The sequence below is a fragment of the Magnolia sinica genome, chromosome 9 (genome assembly GCF_029962835.1).
Source record: "Magnolia sinica isolate HGM2019 chromosome 9, MsV1, whole genome shotgun sequence".
Taxonomy (NCBI): Eukaryota; Viridiplantae; Streptophyta; class Magnoliopsida; order Magnoliales; family Magnoliaceae; genus Magnolia; species Magnolia sinica.
In genome coordinates this window covers 74,686,448-74,706,132 of record NC_080581.1, presented here as the reverse complement: position 1 = coordinate 74,706,132, position 19,685 = coordinate 74,686,448, and the positions used below count along the sequence as shown (strand labels likewise).

Below are 19,685 nucleotides of genomic sequence, written 5' to 3'. Positions count from 1 at the left end.
TGGTCCGATAGGCAGGTCCACCTTTTCAATGACAATGTCATAGGTCATGGTTGCTCATAAGGTGGACCAATGTGTATATATGGTGGCTTAAAATTGTTGGTTTTGGACTAGTGGCAACCCCTAGTAGGGACCACCAACCCCAACACATGGCGGAATGGGAGGAGAGGGTAGAAGCGGTGGCCTCTTGATGTAGAGCGGGTCCCGGTTGACAACAGAAGTAATCTGAACTATCAAAACTTAAAACGGATGTAGGTCAAAATGAGCTATCTACCATATATGATTTTGGGGCAGGACAAACCTTCCTACACTGGGTTGTTCGCATCAAATTTGCGAATAGCATTTGATTGACGGTCCAATTTCGGTTTTGGGCTTTAGGAGTTGCGCACAACATGAAAAGTGCTTAGAATAATTAGGAGGACATCATGGTTTGGCCAAATAGATTAATATGGAGTGTCCTGAGATCGGGGAGGTGAATTGACTTGTTTTTTCATATGTGGTTTGATTTGAGCAGGAGGCTAAGTTCCATATTTCAGCTCTCAAACTTGGTCATGTAATTGTGTCATTCAATCAATCCATCATCAATAATAATAATAATAATAATAATCTAGAACATAACTTGACACACTATGTATGCATCCATCAGTTGTATCAGAGTGACGACCAACACGATCCTGATGAGAAAATGATGAAATAAGGTGTCGACCTCTTCATCGTCCTACAAAAAAGTTTATACTGCATGGTGATATTTGGTAGATGCAATATTTTCATTTTTCGTGACATATGAATGTCTCTGCAGGACATGCGTTTATAACGGAATTACATTAGCATATTGCAAAGCTGTTGAAATTTGTTATGTGGCATACTTATTGCAAGCGTCAACTTTAATTATTTTTGCTACATCTCATTTGGAAAGTAAATTTTTTGAGTTAGACAAGTAATGATTAATTGCCCTTATGTCAATTGATTAATGTGATGCTAATTTAATTTGAACTTTTTAGACTTTATAATGATTGTGTATGAATATTATTAAAATTATATTTGATGCATTTCCTAATCGAGAGATATAAAACTAGGGGTGTACACGAACCGAGCTAGTCGAGCTCGGCTAACTCACTCAACTCAACTCGAAAAAGCTCGATTCGACTCGGTTCGAAGCTGAGTTCAAGCCGAGTCGAGTTGATTTTTTGAGCTCGAAAATGAGTTCGAGCCGAGTTCGAGCAGGCCCTAGCTCGACTCAACTCGGATCGAATCCAGCTCGAATCAAACTCGAATTGAACCAGTTCGGTGACTCGATTACTTTGCCATTGATGTTGCTCACGAACTGTTTGATAAAATGACTTAATGAAATGTGGCTGGTAGCAAGGAATGTATGTACATGAAACAAATACCCTTTTTTCTCTTTGTTTTTCTTGGTTTTTTATGTTGCTTAGAAGGTGTTTGATAAAATACCTATAAAACTATTGCCTTTGTTTGTAAAACAGTGGGATTTTGAAGTTGTAGTTCAGGTGTTTGTGGAAATGCCTCAATGGCGAACTTCGCTTGAACTCGGCCCAAGTTGCTAACCGAATTGAGCCGAGCTGGGCAGTCAAGCTTGAGGACCGAGCGAGCCGAGTTCGAGCTGAGGTCAGCTCAACTCGATGTACACCCCTATATAAAACCCTCTCTCATCTAATTTAATGACAAAAAATAGCATTCAAATTAGTGTGGGTGATCTCTTAAAAGGAAAATAATACAAAAAATGATGAGAATAAATTTTATAATTAGAGCATTCCACACTAACTCTCGACCAGCCAGATTCATCCAACGTAACCCTTCGGATTTTTATAAAACTAGGGTTCCAAAAATCCTCTAAAAAAAATTTGGAAATAATTTTTTAATTAGATTATAAGCATGTAAAACTCTTATAACTTGCACGTACTAAAAATTGGAGCTTCAAACACAATAAACCTTGAATAACGTCCCATTACGATAATCCAACTGTACATTACTAGTCTCCGTACCCAGATCACAAAATCCACCGTCCATCAAAACCACAACTCACAGTAGGATGATTCAGGGCTTGATTACACTGATTGGACCGTCAGATATCGAAACTTACCCCCCAAAACCACGTAAACTAGCCTAGAAACACCTAGACATTCGAGGGAACTATCCAAACCAATTTGGAGGGAATCTGACCGTTAAAAACATTAAATCTACAATAAATGAATAAAGATATGCGATGTGCGGCCCACCTAGAAGTACGATCAACACCAGAAAAATCCCCTGGTACCGTACACGTCTGGGTCATGCAGTGGTCGGACCAGATTGTTCATTTGGTCCCTAGTGGACCCCACAAAAAAAGAAAAAAAAATAAAATAACTTAAAGTTCAACCTGGTCAGCGAGTGCTGGGTCAAACGCAATAAAACTCCCGCCATTCCCGCGCCCGGGAGTTTGAAACGGACGACTGTCCGTATGTTCGTCGGGTTATGGCCCACCATTGATCATTTTACAGATGATCTGAACTGTTCATCATGATCGTAACAGAGATACGACCACAATATCGTCAATATCACACGTTTTAACGCACATTCGTGCGCACGAGTTTGATCGCAAACCACTGTTTGCTCGTGAAAGAAGATTCCGAAAACGGAAGTAGTTCGCTCCGTTTCGAGTCGATCTGCGAGAGAATTTCACCCTGATCCTCAACCGTTGGATGCTTAGATCCTATCCATCCATCTCCAGTCACGCAGATCATCCCAACAACCGAAACCGGAAGCTGTGAATTGTTTCCTTCCCGCCAATAATCGCCGAATCGTTTCAGATCAAGATTGATCTGAACCGTTCGTATGCCTTCCAACTCATCAGAAACATTAAAAACGAATCTGAGAAAGCGTAAACAGCTGGAAATCCTAACGAACCACGCCCCATCACGTGTTCGATCAAAATGGAATGGACGGTGTATATACAAAACATGATGGGTCCCACAGAAAATCTGAAAGGTTTTTAATAATGGGCATTCCCATCCCAATTATTCTATTGTGTGCCCACCTGAATTTTGAATCGATCCAGATTTTGGGACCCAAGTAGAAATGAGGGTTATGATAGATGGATTGAATTTGATGCACACATCATGGTGAGTTGTAGTAGATCCGGCCTCAAATCACTGATAAAGAAAACAACAAAGTGACAATCTCTTTTTAAGACTCTTTTCACTTTCCGTGGATGTACCACTAAAATCACAATATAGAGGATCAAAGATTATTAGCTAGACATTAACTACTACTTTAAACAAACTCAAGAGATTATTCCTATTCCCATGAAAATACAGTTCAAGGAAACGGAACTTATTCAACAATCAAGCAAAATGAAAGGTGAAAGACATACAATCAACCAAAGCTAAATGTATGCATTTGGATTTTCAAGGAGATATCCTTCTACTGCCTTGAACATTCCCTCCATGTTTCCCATCATCTCCTTTGTTTCATCTTCTTTTGGCAGGTTACCTTCTACAGTCTCAAACTCTCCGTGAAACTTGCATACACTTCCACCATTGATGCCATCTTTGAACTCCAGTGTAAATGTAGTTGATTTCACTTTCTTCCCAAGTAGGCCACCTTCAATCACTGAGTACTTGAACAAACGGTTATTGTCATCGATCTCATCTATGCGGTCCTTCCAGTAGCTGAAGTCCTTGATGGCTGCACATTAACAAAACAAACACATTTTTTTTTTTTTTTTATTATTGACGTATAATGCTGTTATCAAACTTATTTAAAGGCATATTAAGTGTTAATATATATTTACCATCAGTGAAGTTGGACTGTCTGATTGTGCCGACCCCACCATCACCTTCGAGAACGACAATGCTTGATATGATTTCAGGCATGAGCTTGGGCATGAGGTTGTGGGAATCCTTCACCATTGCCTTCCAGAGTCTCGATGGTGAGACTGGAGACAAGATTTCATGACCCACAGTACCAGCGACCATGATTTCAATACTATTAATGAGTATAAAAGTCTATGACTGTGGTTTTTGAGTAGGTAGGTGGACTTGAGCTTGCGAAAAGATGAGAAGATGCATGTATATTTATAGATGGTGATGGTCGAAAGGGAGGTGGGAGAAGCGAGTTCTCTTTCATAGGATTTAGCTCCATTGAATACATTGAAAATTCTCATATATTCCAATCTTAGGCAATGCATGCAGGATGAGACAAATGATAATAAAAAATGCGGGGATCCCTTGCTTTGTACTGTAGCTGAGGCAATATTGAGCTTTGATAAGCGCATACATGCGACATAAAGCTTGTGTACATGCCACACACGTGAGCATGGCACATACTTGTTAGATCTAGTCCATCCATCGGTTTGCTGAGATCTGACATTGTTTCCCAAAAATAAAATCTGGTCTCACCAGGGCTACTATATATTGTAAACAATACTGTAAACAGGTGTAAAGGTAGACAAACACTTACACATGTATATTTGCAAGCTATGGTCCATCTGACGGGTGGATCAAGCGGATTCTTAAGCCCAGGCATCAAAATAGAGTGCCATTCTGATGGATGTACTAGTCCCAGACTTATAGTGCCCTACTGACACATGTGCCACATGTTCATAGGATGTTTGACATGCCACAAATGCATTCTTCGCACAATTGAACCAAAAGAAGTATAAATGAAAGTGAAAGTAATCCGTTAGATCTCTTCCAGTCCTACATAGAGCATAATATATTTGGGCCCAAGCACATTCAGATTGAAGAAATTCATTCAAGATAAGTAAAAATTGGCGTTCGAATAGTGGGTCGTAAATCATTCGTAACTTCTAATCTAGACATTGTCACAAATTGCACAACTATCGATGTTTATGTAACGATGGTTTTGGGGTCAATCGGCCTGCATGGAAGGTCACACACCCCCTTTTTACAGAAAACACACTCTTCCGGTTCAAAATTATAATTTTAGAAAATTTGATTATTTTTAGTAATTTGTATTTTTGTCGTATCTCCTTGATTTTTAGAGTTTTAGGATTTTTCATCTTTTTTAAAAATCACTTGTAATGATGTTAAGAATGTTCTAGTAAGCTTTATCTAGACATTTTTATTTTTGGCAACTTAAGCTTTAGAAAAGTTTGGCTTTGGAGTAATTTTTAAACTAATGGTATAATCGATAAATTATAAAAACATTATTCAATTAAATACTTGAATTTTCTTTCTTATTTTATAATGGACTCAAAAAATCTCCTTATGGATTCAATGTTTAATCACTTGTAGAAGAAGGTGATCTTTCTCTTATTGTGTCACACTCTTCTTTGTCATTATTAGCTTTATTTCACACGCCTGGTGAGATTGGCAAAGGTCTCAAATGTTAAATCTTTTTAGAGAAGTTTACAAAAAACTACATAATAACATGGAATTTACATTCCAATAACATTTTTTTTAACGCTCGGTTGGGTGCGCATGTGAGAAAATGGGTCCGCTGCTTGAGTCAACCACTGTGATGTTTGTGTAAAATCTATGCTGAGCACCGACTGCATTACCTCATATTATGTGAAGGGCCCAAAAATCACCCTAATCTATTATCCAAGTGGACTACTTATTTGGAAACATTGTACTGGGCAACCATGACCTTTCAAGTTGTTTCCCTTGGTACACATCCACCTGAATCATCGATGGTTCTGATTTTTAGGGCCCATGCCTAAATTTTGTGTGGAATCTAATGGTTTTAGTGGATTTCATATAATCATCTTATTGGAAGTTGTAAAAATCAAAGGTGGACTTTTCTCTAGAAACTGCTTTCTTTAGTGTGGCCCACTTGATGCAAAAGTCAGCATGATTCTTTTCTCTAGAAACACTAAGAGCTTATTTTTAACTATCCGAGTCTAGCACCCAAGTATATAACTTATATGCTCACAAATCATAATTCACGTTTTATTACGTAATATCAATTTATTAACTAAAATAAATATAAAGTTTTAAATCATATTGTTCAATCCTTCCTTTATTAAATTCTAAAAAGAGTAATAAATATATAATTTAAAATCTTAAAATCAGAAAAATTATCCTTGAAACCTTATAATTTTTTGAAAAGTGCATAATATATAGTGTAAGGAGACAGTCACACCTCGAAAATGGTGCCCAAGCCCATAGTTCTGCTCCTGAGATGCGATTTGGGGTTTGTTTTTTTTTTTTTTTTCAAACGACTGATTTGTTAGTGTCTCACCGAAGTAACACGCACAGTTCTTTTTAAAATAAGGGCTACTTTAATAAGCTCTTTTTATTTTAGCTCTTGTTTTATATATGCTCATTTGGTAAAATCATATTTTCAAAAAAAAAAAAAAAACTTCTTATATGAAATAAAAATGTTTGGTAAAATTTTCAAATAAGAACTTTTTCTTTATTTTTAAATATTACAACAGCTCTGTTATAAGAGTAATCCATACGATTGTTTTGGTGGATCACATTATAGATTGGCCATGTTCCAAATGGCAAAAGAATGAATAGGTGCAGCCTTCATGTTTTAAGACATTTAGGCTGTTTATTATGTCGAATGTTGGATGTCGAAGCTCTATTTAATGGAGCCCACCTTTGATGTGGATCGTCTGTCAGTTGAGCCAAACCTTCAAAGAGGTTGTCCATCATGCAAGGCTTGTCTTGGACGTAGACCATTCATCGTTAGAGGCTGACCTTTGATGTAGACAATCCATTATGTGGGGACCAGCTTGATGTTGGTAATCTATAATGTGGGGCCCACCATCAATGTTAATTGTCCTTTGTGTGGGGCCTCCCTCAATGTTCATTAGACACCACATGGAATCCACATTTGATGTGTCCATCTTGTGAGCCCCTTCCTTCGTAGTGGGTTGTCTATCATGTGGGGCTCACTTTTAATGTCCACCTTCCATCAGGTAGAGCAAACCTTCTATGTGGATCATCCATCATGTTGGGCCACTTTAGATATGGGCCGTCTATCATGCGGGACCTTGGATGAGGATCGTCCAATAGGTGGGGTCCACTTAATGTGGACTATCTATCATGAGGGGCACACTTTGATGTGTGTCATCCATCATGTATGGCACACTTTGTCCATTCTGTGGGCCACCTTGATGTGGACCATTCATTATGTGGAGACCCCTTCAATACATATTGTTCATCATGTGGGCCCACCGTTGATGTCAACTGCCCCTCACGTTGGCCACCTTTGATGTCCTTTTATCATTTGGTCCCACCTTCAATGTCCACCATCCATTTCGTGGGTCCCACCTTTGATGTAGGTCGTCCATCATGTGAGGCCACACTTTGATGTGGGGCATCCTTTATGTGAGGCCCACCTTTGATGTGGACCATTCATCATGTGGAGCCCCACCTTCAATATGGGTTGCTCATTGAGTGGGTTCACCTTAGAGAGCTTGTAAAGAGAAGGGAGGAGGGTAAGATGGTAATTAGTAATTACTTTAAAAAATAAGGACAAACTTATTCAAATATTAACGAAAAAATGTCTACCCGATTAAACCAAATAAGCTCTGAAGAAAAGTGACCTTCTCATCACTTAAAAAAAAAAAAAAAAAATTTAAATTTTAATTTTTAAATAAGCAAATAAACTCTTGTCAGCGTAAATGCCAAATGGCACCTTAGCTTGGTAAGCACGATTGTAAAAGTAACTTATGTGATAAAAGTTACTTCATCCCTTCAAGTTTTTTACTTTTTACTTTTCAACTTCAAACTTCCATCTCTCTCCATGTAATAAATGGTACATATCAAAAAAAGAAAAAAAAGAAAAAGAAAAAAAGAAGAAGAAGTGCCACATGATGGCAGTCCACATCAAAGTTGGGGCCCACATGATGGACGGTCCACATCAGAGGTGGGCTTCACATTATGGATGACCCACATCAAGGTGAGACCCCGTAATGTATTGTCCACATCAGTAGACCCCTAATGATGAATGACCCATATCAAAAGCAGGACTCGCATGATGGATGATCTACATTAAAGGTGGGAACTACAAATTATAGATGGTCCATATCAAAGGTGGGCTCCACATGAGAGGCAACGGATACTAAAGGTGGCCCCACATATGGACAATAACATTGAAGGTAGGCCCCACATGATGGATGACCCACATCAAGGTGGGCCTCACATAATGGAAGGTCCACATCAAAGGTGTCGATGATGAATGACCAACATCCAAGGTTAGCCCAGCATGATGGACGACCTACATCGAAGGTGGGTCCCACACAATGGACGGTCTGCATAAAAGGTAGGCCCTAGATAATGGACAATCTATTTTGATGGTAGGCCCCACATGATGGATAACCCACATCAAGGTAAGCATCAAATAATGGACGGTCTATATCAAAGGTGTTGATGATGAATCACCCACATCCAAGGTGGGCTAGCATGATCGATGACCTACATCAAAGGTGGTGCCCACATGATGGATGATCCACATCAAAGGTGAGCTCCACATAATTGGTTGTGGATATCAAAGGAGGGCCTCACATAATGGACAATAACATTGATGGTGGGCCCCACATGATAGATGACCCATATCAAGGTGGGCCTCACATGAGGACCATTCGCAGCAAAGGTTAGCCTTAACGATGAATGACTAACATCTAAGGCAGGCCTGCTTTATGGATGACCCACTTCGAAGTTGAGCCTTGCATGAAAGATGGTCTACATTAAAGGTTGGCCTCCATGATGGACAGTTCAATCCAAGGTGGGCGCTGCATGATGGATATCCTACATCGAAGGTCAGCCTTGCAAGGTGGATGGTCCATATTGAATGTAGGCCCATGTAATGGATGGTTTATATTGAAGACGGGGCTAAGGTGGACCCAACATAATGAACTGTCTATGTCAAAGGTTGGGCCCACATGATAGATAGTAGATATTGAGGGTAGACCGTGCAAACTTGAGGATAAGTACTAATCATACTTTTTTACTTTTTGGCTGCATGGAAAATGAGAATAAGCTACTTGAGGCATAAGTAGCTGATGGAAAGTAACTTACGATCCAACACCCCTGGATGATTGAGTTTAGGTCTATGTACTTTGAACCATGAGCAAGCCATCTCAGCCACAACCCATCCATTATAAGTCCTTTAACATGAATTGTAAGAATCATGTAGGTAAAGCCGAAGGAGGCTAGGCCCACTTGAAAACTTTGTAGATTAAGCTTAAAATACAATGGGATGTTTGCATGACATCCAATTGTCCATCTTGTGAGACTCATGTTCTCAAGTAAGACCCATCCAATGCTCAGGTGAGCCACACCATGTAAATACATACCTAAAGGTTCTAAAATCAGTGTAGCCTACCTGAGTTTTGAAGTGACCTATTGTATTTTATTTTTTACACATCTCATTATCCTAGTGGGGCACATCTTCAAAATGAATTGGATGGTATATCCAAAACACGATGGCCCCACAGACAATCTGAAATGTTTATAATAACCGGCATCCCCATCCCAATTATTCTATTGTGTGTCCACCTGAATTATGAATGGATCCAAATTTTGGGACCCAAGTGGAAAATGAGGGGCAACACTTGATGGATGGATTGAATTTCATGTACACATCATGGTGGGAGCCACACATTGTGTTGTAGGTTAAGCTCAACTTAAAAAGTTTAAGACTCTTTCACTTGATGTGATGTACCACTACAATCACAATATAGAGTAACAAAAATAATTATTTAGCAAGACATTAACTACTATTTGAAAACAAACTCTAAGGGCTTCCTATTCCCATGCAAACACAATCCAAAGAAATGGAACTTATTCAACAATCAATCAAAATCAAAGGTGAAAGCCTCACAATCAACCAAAGCTATATGTATGCATTTGGATTTTCAATGAGATATCCTTCTACTGCCTTGAACATTCCCTCCATGTTTCCCATCATCTCCTTAGTTTCATCTTCTTTAGGCAGGTTACCTTCTACCGTCTCAAACTCTCCGTGAAACTTGCATACACTTCCGCCATTGATGCCATCTTTGAACTCCAGAGTAAATGTAGTTGATTTCACTTTCTTCCCAAGTAGGCCACCTTCGATCACTGAGTACTTGAACAAACGGTTACTGTCGTCGATCTCATCGATGCGGTCCTTCCAGTAGCTGAAGTCCTTGATGGCTGCATATTAAGAAAACAAACACATTTTTTTCTAAAAAAAATAAAAAATAAAATTGAAGTCTAATGCGCTGTTATCGAACTTGTTTAAAGCCATATGAAGTTCTAAAAAAAATTTACGTTAGTTACCATCGGTGAAGTTGGACTGTCTGATTGTGCCGACCCCACCATCACCTTCTAGAACAACAATGCTTGATATGATTTCAGGCATGAGCTTGGGCATGAGGTTGTGGGAATCCTTCACCATTGCCTTCCAGAGTCTCGATGGTGAGATTGGAGACAAGATTTCGTGACCCACTGTACCAGCGACCATGATTTCAATACTATATATTAATGAGTATAAACGTCTATGGCTGTGGTTTTTGAGTAGGTAGGTGGGCTTGAGCTTGCATGCAAAAGATGAGAAGATGCATGAAGATTTATAGATGCTGATGGTAGAAAGGGAGGTGGGGGAAGTGAGTTGTCTTTCATAGGATTTAGCTCCATTGAATACATTGAAAATTCCCTTATATTCCAATCTTAGGCGTTGTATGTAGGTTGAGACAAATGATAATGAAAAATGAGGAGATCCCTTGCTTTGTGTTGTAGTGAGGGAATATTGAGCTTTGATAAGCGCACACACGTGCCAGAAAGCTCGCGTACATGACACACGTGTGAGCATGGCACACACTTGTGAGATCTAATCCATCCATCAGTTTGTCTGAGCTTTTATATGATTTCCCAAAAATAAAATTTGGTCCGATCAGCAGGTGGGCTATACAATATTGGAAAGAGGCAGATGGATTGGTCCACCTGATTGGTGGATCAAATGGATTCTTGGGTTGGATCATTCTGATGGATGAATTGGATGAGGATGGTTGGATCATCTCATCCCCTGAATATAATATTTTTGGTGTGTGGCCCACCAAAGTATTTAGTCCAAAGTAGTTCGATTGGGCCCAACTTAATGTGTGCATGTGTTCCATCCTATAAAATATCGGTTCCAATCAAAGCTTAGGTTTATTTATTTATTTATTTATTATTATTATCAATAACCTTTGATTCCATAGAGTGAGAGCAGAAAACATTCACCCAGAAAATGTTCTTGTAACCCAACTGAATACCATATTTATTCAGAAATGGAATTTAACCAGAGTCGGCGACCATAGAATGCGGGAAAAAGTTCAGAAATTGCCACCCACAATCAAGTACCTTGAAGTATCAAACTTTAACTACAGCCTGGACTGCATAATCAAGGCCGGAAGCTGTACATCTTCCAGTTCTTTAATACCCACAGCTATTTGTTCACACTTTCCCCTTAAGAGAAATTCATTTGGTGTTGGTGTCTTGGAGGAGATCGTCGTAGGGGTCACGACGGCCGGGGACCTGGCTGATCTGGGAGTCCCACGCGAGCTGGGAGTTGTGGCGCTCGAATGTCCAGAAACCGTACGGACGGATGGGAAGGCTCCACATCTCCTTGGTCTTGTTGCACCTCTCCTTCACCGCGTATACGTGCTCCCTCATCTTGCGGTCCCTCTCCTTCGGGTCCTCCATCAACCGACGGATCAGATTCTCCGCGAACTCCATCACAAATCCCATCTCTCTCTCTCTCTCTCTCTCTCTCTCTCTTAGGTAACATATATACATGTAAGACATGTAGACATGTAGACCGTTGGTTTTCATTTTTATAAATGTCTTTACTTAAGCATGTGCAGCCTTCCTAATCAACGGATGGATCAACAACACTTACCTTCACAAATGGGGATTTGATCAATTTATATGTCGAGCCTTCGTATGTATCTAAATCCAGTTACACGGGCCAAATCCAACCCAAAATAAGGCAGTAGCAAATAGAGGCATCAACGGTGAGGGGTGAGGTCTGTCCAAACCCTAGGCCCTACCTGGGCCCGTGATGGGCCAAAACAAATAGGGCCAATCCCAAGCCCACCCACCCACTTTTGTACAACATCTAACATCTGGGATGTTTAACTAAGCATGCCATATCCTACATGATATATGAGAGAAAATGTGCTGTAGGATACTGCACATATACATTCTTAGCAATATGGCTGGGCCAAAAGAGGCCAAACAAAAGTAGGAGTAATCCGTGGTATCAAGGCCCAGCCTTACATAGGGCATGATGTAATTGGGCTCTATGTGCATACCATTCGAAATTTAATTTGGATGGATAGAAATTGTTGTTTGAAGGGTTAACCGTAAATCGACTATAACTTTTGATCTAGGTATCATTACGGGATGCACGACTTATTGATCTTTATGTAGCGGACCATCTGGGTTCTCGCATTCATCTTTTTGTGTGGAAATATTGCACACTTCAAGTTCAAAAATCAGATTTTAGGGAAAATTTACTATCATTAATAATTCTAATTTTTGTTGTATTTCTTTAGAGTTTTAGATTTTCGTCTTTTTTAGATATTAATTGTAATCAAGCTGAAAATCTCTAGTAAGTTTAATTTATGATTTTCTATTTTTAACAAAATTTACTATTTCGGATAAGTTCTATTTTGGTTGAATTAGGACTTTTATTAGAATTAGAATTTTGTAAATTTTGGTAATTTCAAATTGGGGATTTTTTTTATATATAATTATTAGTGGTGTAATCAAGAGATGATATACATTATTGAAGACTAAAACTTTGAATTTTACTTTTTATCTTGTGAATTCAAGGTTTTGCATACTTGAGGTAGACAATGATCTTCCTACTCACACCATTCCCTATGTCAATTGGTATTAGAATGAGGCTTTTTCTCGTTTCAATGGCTTCTAACAATGGTGAGAAACAATCCCATTGACAGTGCTCCAAGAAACAAATACATGAGATCAGTGATGGAGCTCGCGGTCATCATGTTTATGGTGCGACATCAATGACAAATCGTAGGCCATCACTCGATAATGGTGAATCGCGGGCCATTACTTTGATCATGTGGAAGCTATTGTACACGCCAAAAGAGGAGATACATTTGCAGTGGTACAACATTTTCAAATGAGATACACTGTGAACTAAAAGGTCTATAATTTGATCATAGATGGTGGAAGTAGTGAGAACCTAGTATCGAAGACTATGGTAGAAAAGTTATAACTGAAGATAGAAAGGCACCCCTCTCCCTACATGATTGGATAGATCAAGGAGGTCAGTGAAACAAAGATAACTAAATAATGTCGTATTCTCGTTCTCTCTTGATAAATATTATAAGGATGAAGTAATGTGTGACAGGATCAAATGGAAATGAAAGTAATCTATTATATCCTACCCAGTACTACGGTATGACGCAATTGGCCCTAAGCACATTTAGTTCGAAGAAATTCAATTTGAATAGGAAGAAATTGTCATTTGAAGTGTGAAACATAAATAAGCCATAACTTTTGATCCTTGTATCACTATAGGACGCACGACCTATCGATCTTAATGCAGCGGGCCACGTCAACCGACCTACATGTAGGTCACATCCGTCCATTTCACAAGAAAACACACGCTTCTAGTTAAAAACAAAATTTTAGTTAAAAAAATTATTTTTAATAATTTCAATTTTTGTCGTGTTTCTTTAGAGTTTTTACATTTTCGTCTTTTTTAGATATTAATTGTAATCATGTTGAGAAACCTTGGTAAGTTTAATTTAGGACTTACTATTTCGGGTGCGCTCTATTTTAATTGAATTAGGACTTTTATTAGGTTTAAATTTTTTCTATTTTAGTAATTTCAAATTAGGATTTTTTTTCTCTTTATTAGTTGTGTAATCCTGTGATTTCAAGGTTTTTGCATACTTATGTTAGAAAGTGATCTTCCTTCTCACACCCTTCCTTGCATCAAAATGCCCTTGAAATTCAAAATGGGCCTGTCTAATCCATGCTAACGGATCATAAAGAAACCTGGCCCATTACATTTAATAAATGTGATTAAATTTTAGACCCAATCTGGCCAATCTGGACGGGCCAGGCTGGATCATTGAGAGCTTTAGGTAGAAGTGAATGGACGATTCTTAATCGGACTAAACATGATGGGCCATTTTTTTTTTTCAAAAACTTCGATTCATATCATATCATATCAGGAAAAAGCTGTTTACAGGGACTATACTTCGGGATGCCCATACATCCAAAAATTGACAATGGGTAGCCTATCATAAAAGCGCTATATATGGACCACCCTCCTAATGTTCCCAACTCCCACCTTATCTAAGACCACCCTACCCCGAATATCGTGGGGAAGGTCCTGAGTGGACGTGTAGATACAATGTGTCTGGGTCGAACTACCCGCTTTGGCCAAACCATCTGCAGGGCCATTGCCCTCTCATAAAATATGAGAAAAATGGAACGAACCGAGGTTGGTTAAGGTAGCAATACGGGCGAGCCAATGAGACCATTTCCAGCCCCCCTGCGAGACCCCGTTGATGAGATCCACTACCATTTTGGAATCTGACTCGACCAAAACCTGCCTTAGTCCCAAGCGCACACAAATGGAAAGACCCTTGTATATGGAGAAGAATTCTGCACTATTGTTGGACCCCTGCCCATACCCAGAAGAAAAGGCGAAAATCATATTGCCATCCTCCCTCCGACAGATGCCGCCGCCTCCACATGATCCTGGGTTGTTCAAGGCCGACCCATCGACGTTTAGTTTTACCCATTGGGAGTCCGGTCTCCCACATTTAACCACGTCGAGGCAAATGGCAGGGGGAGAAGATTCGGGGATCCCCAGGCTCATGAGGAGCATCCGATTCAGCCAAGATTTGGGCCTCATGTACGGGTTCCCTTTTTATGCCTAGGCTAGCCACCATTTGGTCCTGGAAATCACATCCCCAACGACAATCTTCTTGCCCTCAAATCTGGCAAAATTCCTAGCTCTCCAAATTTCCCAAATAAGGAAGACTGGAAGGAGACCACGGATAAGGATATTTGGAGACCCTTGGACCAACGCACCCCACCAGTGGTTCAACCTGTCAAGAATGGGCTGGTTGGACGCACCTGAGAAGTCCAACAGGCTGTAGAAGTGCCGCCATACCGAGACTGCTAGGTGGCCCGAAGAGAAGATGTGATCCAGCGTTTCCACATCAGGCCGAGGGTCGAGGGGATCACAGAGACACAGCATGAGGCGAGGACTGCACTTTTTCACTGAACTCTATCGTTAACCGGGATAGCACCTTCCATGAGCCGCCAGATGAAGACAGAAATCTTGGGTGGAATCTGCTGATGCCACACCCATCTAGACCAATGCCGAACATCACCTCTAATCTTGATCTCCGCCCAGGCTGTTTTAACTGAGAAGTCCCCTGACGGGGTCAGGGGCCAAATACATTGATCCTCCTCACTTGTGGTACAAAAACCCCTATAAAAATATGCTGAATAGTTTCCTGTGGGAGGTAGGCAAAAAACAGAAGAAGGGGGCAGGGGGGCCCTGATGCCCAATGAAGTCCCTGACCTGTAATTCCTTCAGGTTGAGAGGAACTTCCCTTGTAGCCACATTAATGAGCAGGCCTTGGCCTGTCCAATCGTTAGCCCAGAGGTTGCGATCACCTGTTCCAATCAGCCAGCGCACTCTGGATGAGAGGTGAGGGATGACGGATATAATTAATCTTCTTCCAAAGGGGGGATGTCATTGCACTGCGAAGCCTGTTGTCTGACGAGGGAGGATTGGATGGAAGCTCTCCGTATTTGGCCTTCATGAAGATCGTCCACAGACTGTTTGTGCTGTCGTAGGCTAAATTCCAAGCCATTCTTAGACGCAATGCCTCCATCATTTCATCTAACCTTCCGATACCCTGCCCGCTTTCCGAGGTAGGAGCCGTAATCTTCTTCCATTTGATCCAGTGCAGCTTCTTTTTGCCATTCGCCCATCCCCAGAAAAAATTGGTGAAACATTTTTCCATATCCCCCAAAATTTGCGATGGGATGACCGTGGCAGCCATCATATGCAGAGGGATACCTCCCAGGACATGCTTGATGAGGGTGGCACGACCCGCTTGTGAAAGAATCCTAGCCTTCCACCCATCAATTCTGGCTGCAATTTTATCTAGAAGAGGTTTGAATGCAGCTCTGCAGCGCCGCCCGCTGAGGATAGGAACGCCCAAATAAGATGCACCTGGACTCGCTTTGGACATGTGCAACTTCTGCTCGTGGATCGGACACGTCCATTAGTTAGTTTGGAAGAGCAGAAAAAGAAACTCTTGAACCGTTTAATCTTCTGACTCGAAATGTTCTGATACTCGCCCATGAAATCATTGATAGCTAATAAAGAAGAGGAGCTTCCATTAATTTGCAAAAATCAGAGTATCATCTGCATAGAGCAGATGGGATATGAGAGGACAACCCACTTTTAGCTTGAAGGGCTGACAGAGGCCCTGGCTGAAAAGATTTTTTATGCCCCTGCTGAAAACTTTTGAGGTTAGATTGAACAGGCTGGGGGAAATAGGATCTCCTTGTCTGACCCCACGAGAGGATTTGAAGTAACCCTGCGCCTCCCCATTAATGAGAACAGAAAACCAGCAATTGCTCCAACATTTTTCCACCATGGCTACCCATGTAGGCGAAAAGCCTAGTCGGAAGAGAACAAGCTTCAGGAAATCCCAATTAACACGATCATATGCTTTCTCCATGTAAAACTTGATGGCAATATTACCCCATGGACTTTTTTTTAATCTCCCTAAAAATTTCCTGGGCAAGCGCCACATTTTTCGTAATTGCCGGGCCTTGGATGAAAGCTCCCTATTCGGGGGAAATGAGTTTGTGAAGGACAGTAGCAAGCCTGGCCACAATTATCTTAGAGAAGATCTTATAGCTACAGTTACACAGACTGATGGGCCTGAATTGGTCAAAGGATGTAGAGGTTGTAGACTTGGGGATGAGGCATATCAGGTTTGAGGTAAAGGCTCTAGGAATTTCACCCCCATTGAACATGAAAATGGCAACTCTGTGTAAGTCTGGCCCCACAATATCCCAACAACCGGTGAAAAAAGCTCCCCCGAAACCGTCAGGGCCATGAGCGGCATCAGGCGGAACGGAGAAGACTGCCTGTCTTACTTCCTCAAGAGAAGGAGGGCGCATTAGGGATAGGTTATCATCATCTAACAGGAGGTGGGGGATGAGATTTTCCACCATATTCGAGGTCTGGCAAGGCTCAGTTGATAGAAGTCGACAGAAGAAAAAGACCACTTCCGCTTTCATTTCTTCAGGATCTGATATCATGGAACCCGTCTGTGCACAAATTTCATGAATTTTAGCTTTTCTAACCCGATTCATCGCAGCCAGATGGAAAATTTTCGTGTTCTTGTCGCCCTCGGCCAACCAGTTATTTCTAGCCTTCTGCTTCCAAAAGGTTTCTTCCGCTAGCTCCCATTGCGTTAGCCGATTCTTTACCTCTAACAAAGGTACCGATGCGACAAAATTTGTAGAGGACTGCGCGCTGGCTTTAGCTTGCTTAAACGCTAATTCTGCCTGCTTCCTTTTGGTGAAAATATCACAAAAAACTGATCTGTTCCATGCCTTGACAACGAGCTTTGTCTTTCTAAGTTTCAGCAGCAGATTTACCATAGGCGATCCTTGGAATTCCCCTGTCCACGCATTCTTGATTATCTGCAAGAAACTCTCGTGGAGGAACCACATGTGTTGAAATTTGAACGGCCTAGCAAGCCCTTTCGTTGGGGCAGGGAAGTTAAGCAACAATGGAGCATGATCGAAATTAACTGAGGGAAGATGCACCACTGAAACCTAGGAAAACACCTGATCCATTCGTCATTACACAGAGATCTATTCAGCCTAGCCCAAATTCGAGAATTACCATCTTGGTTATTACTCCAGGTGAGCCTGTTGCCAGAGAAACCAAAAATGTAATGGGGGCCTGCAAAAACTGCAGAGTTATGCTAATGGATAAAACTTGGTTAGACATCAAATGAAGAGCAATACTAGAAGGGGAGTTGTAAAAAATCTAAAATTTGCCTCCATCGTTTCCATTTGATAAGGAAGAGTGGAAGCCTAGTCTTATACCAATTGCCACTCCTCTCTCCTCCCTGATTATCGGCTCAAGGATAGCGACGACAAGCGGCTTATATAGTGCGATTAACCGCCTTGCTGTCCTGATGGTAGGGGCATTCCCTATCCCGCGAGCATTCCACACAAGAATGCTATTCATCAGTGATACATCCTGAGTAAACAGCCCGTCGCTGCAGCCTTCTGAGCCTGCCTTGCCATTCAGCAGGACAAGGAGTCCTGATTGGGAGGCCTTTAGATCGCGCAGTGGTCTTGGTTGTGCCTCTTTTAGCTCTTCGATCCGTTGCTCTCTGAACAGATAATGATCTCTCTGTCTCCGTACACCTTGGGTAGACCTCGGCAACCATTTCCTCCCCTGCAACAGTCAGAGATGAAGAGAGAGCCGCAACCTTCCCTGTATCCCGGATCTGATTGGCCAACATTGTGCTTGAGGAGTCACAAGCAACATGAGGGGTCACAGGCTTCGCAGGTCTATCTGAAAGTTGAATGGGGACTTTAAAAGGGGACAGGTCCACCATAAGATGGATCTCGCCATGGTGGGAGCCTGCCTCCGTGGGATTCTACCCAGGGTCAGGCACGCCAAGCCGATGAGCAAATGAGATTGATTTCCATATTTGTCCTGCTGATTCTGAATCACTATCATTCCTTGGAGATAAAGGCGAACATCCAACTGATCTTGCTTTTCTCTTCTCCTTCCAGTCTGGGTTGATACACCCGATAGGGTGGATAGATGTTGGGGAGTAAGCGGTGTTAACGGGAGAACCTAGACAATGTTTTATAGGTGATCCAGCTGCGTTCATTGGGTAAGAATCAGACAGAGGAAGAGGATGTTCTGCATCGCTATTCCCATCTAAATCACTACCTGATCTAGCAACGTTCATTGAGTAGGGATCAGATTGTTGCCGGGGCTGATCTGCACGCTGTTAACGTCTTCCCAGACTTGCATCACCTTATCCGCATCCAAGGTATTAATATTGACTGACACACCTGAATCTTTCTTTGTATACTCTGCTGATGGGGAGCTCCCCACAACATCAGCATTCACCCCTGTAGGGTCAGTTATAGGGGCTAAATCTGAATTTTCACGAGGCGGAATATTAGATGTATCCCGACTAATAGCTACCGAATCACAACAGCTCCTAGTGTCCACAAGCTATGGCATTTGGTATGACAGGGGTGGGACAGTCCCCGTTTGTTCCTCGAAAGAAAGACATAGCATCTTCTCCGGGGAGTTTCTACAAATAGAGGGGATGCGTTCCTCGAAAGTCAGGGCCAGCACATTATCAGGGGAATTTCTACAAACAGGGGACAGGCCTTCTTGTCCCACGTTACCATCTGGCATAAATATACGTTCCACCCAATTCTTTGTGCTCTCTACATTTGTATGGGGTTCCTTGCCCAAACTGGGAGGGGGCTGAATTCTGAAAGATTCCAATTCCATTGCAACATTGAACAGCTTCCCATTTACCATTAGATTCTGTGACCAACTTTGGACGCCACCATGTCTCAAAAGGACTTTGACACAGGAAAATACCTGAAAGATGCCAAACAAGCTGTTGTTATCAATCTGAAGCATATTTCCATATCTGCTACCTAGGGCAC

The 19,685-nt window shown here is 41.3% G+C and overlaps 3 protein-coding genes across 3 annotated transcripts; all 3 read right to left on the bottom strand.

Moving 5' to 3' along the window:
• Positions 1-9,807: 9,807 nt before the first annotated feature.
• Positions 9,808-10,419, bottom strand: LOC131255133 (pathogenesis-related protein STH-2-like). The gene is made up of 2 exons (XM_058255829.1): positions 10,236-10,419; positions 9,808-10,109 (listed from the first exon to the last, which is right to left on the bottom strand). The coding sequence occupies exons 1-2, from the start codon at positions 10,417-10,419 to the stop codon at positions 9,808-9,810; spliced, it is 486 nt and encodes a 161-aa protein (XP_058111812.1).
• A 753-nt stretch (positions 10,420-11,172) lies between these two features.
• On the bottom strand, positions 11,173-11,719 carry LOC131256462 (uncharacterized). The gene has a single exon (XM_058257348.1). The coding sequence runs from the start codon at positions 11,682-11,684 to the stop codon at positions 11,415-11,417; it is 270 nt and encodes an 89-aa protein (XP_058113331.1). The 5' UTR covers positions 11,685-11,719; the 3' UTR covers positions 11,173-11,414.
• A 2,672-nt stretch (positions 11,720-14,391) lies between these two features.
• Positions 14,392-14,841, bottom strand: LOC131255132 (uncharacterized). Its single transcript, XM_058255828.1, has one exon. The coding sequence runs from the start codon at positions 14,839-14,841 to the stop codon at positions 14,392-14,394; it is 450 nt and encodes a 149-aa protein (XP_058111811.1).
• Between the last annotated feature and the right edge of the window lie 4,844 nt (positions 14,842-19,685).

Excerpts from the sequence above, each read along its gene's own strand:
- LOC131255133 (XM_058255829.1), bottom strand. The coding sequence starts at position 10,419 with ATGGTCGCTGGTACAGTGGGTCACGAAATCTTGTCTCCAATCTCACCA. Across the intron at positions 10,110-10,235 it reads ACAGTCCAACTTCACCGATG|CCATCAAGGACTTCAGCTAC; the intron begins GTAACTAACGTA and ends CTTAATATGCAG.
- LOC131256462 (XM_058257348.1), bottom strand. The coding sequence starts at position 11,684 with ATGGGATTTGTGATGGAGTTCGCGGAGAATCTGATCCGTCGGTTGATG.
- LOC131255132 (XM_058255828.1), bottom strand. The coding sequence starts at position 14,841 with ATGAGGCCCAAATCTTGGCTGAATCGGATGCTCCTCATGAGCCTGGGG.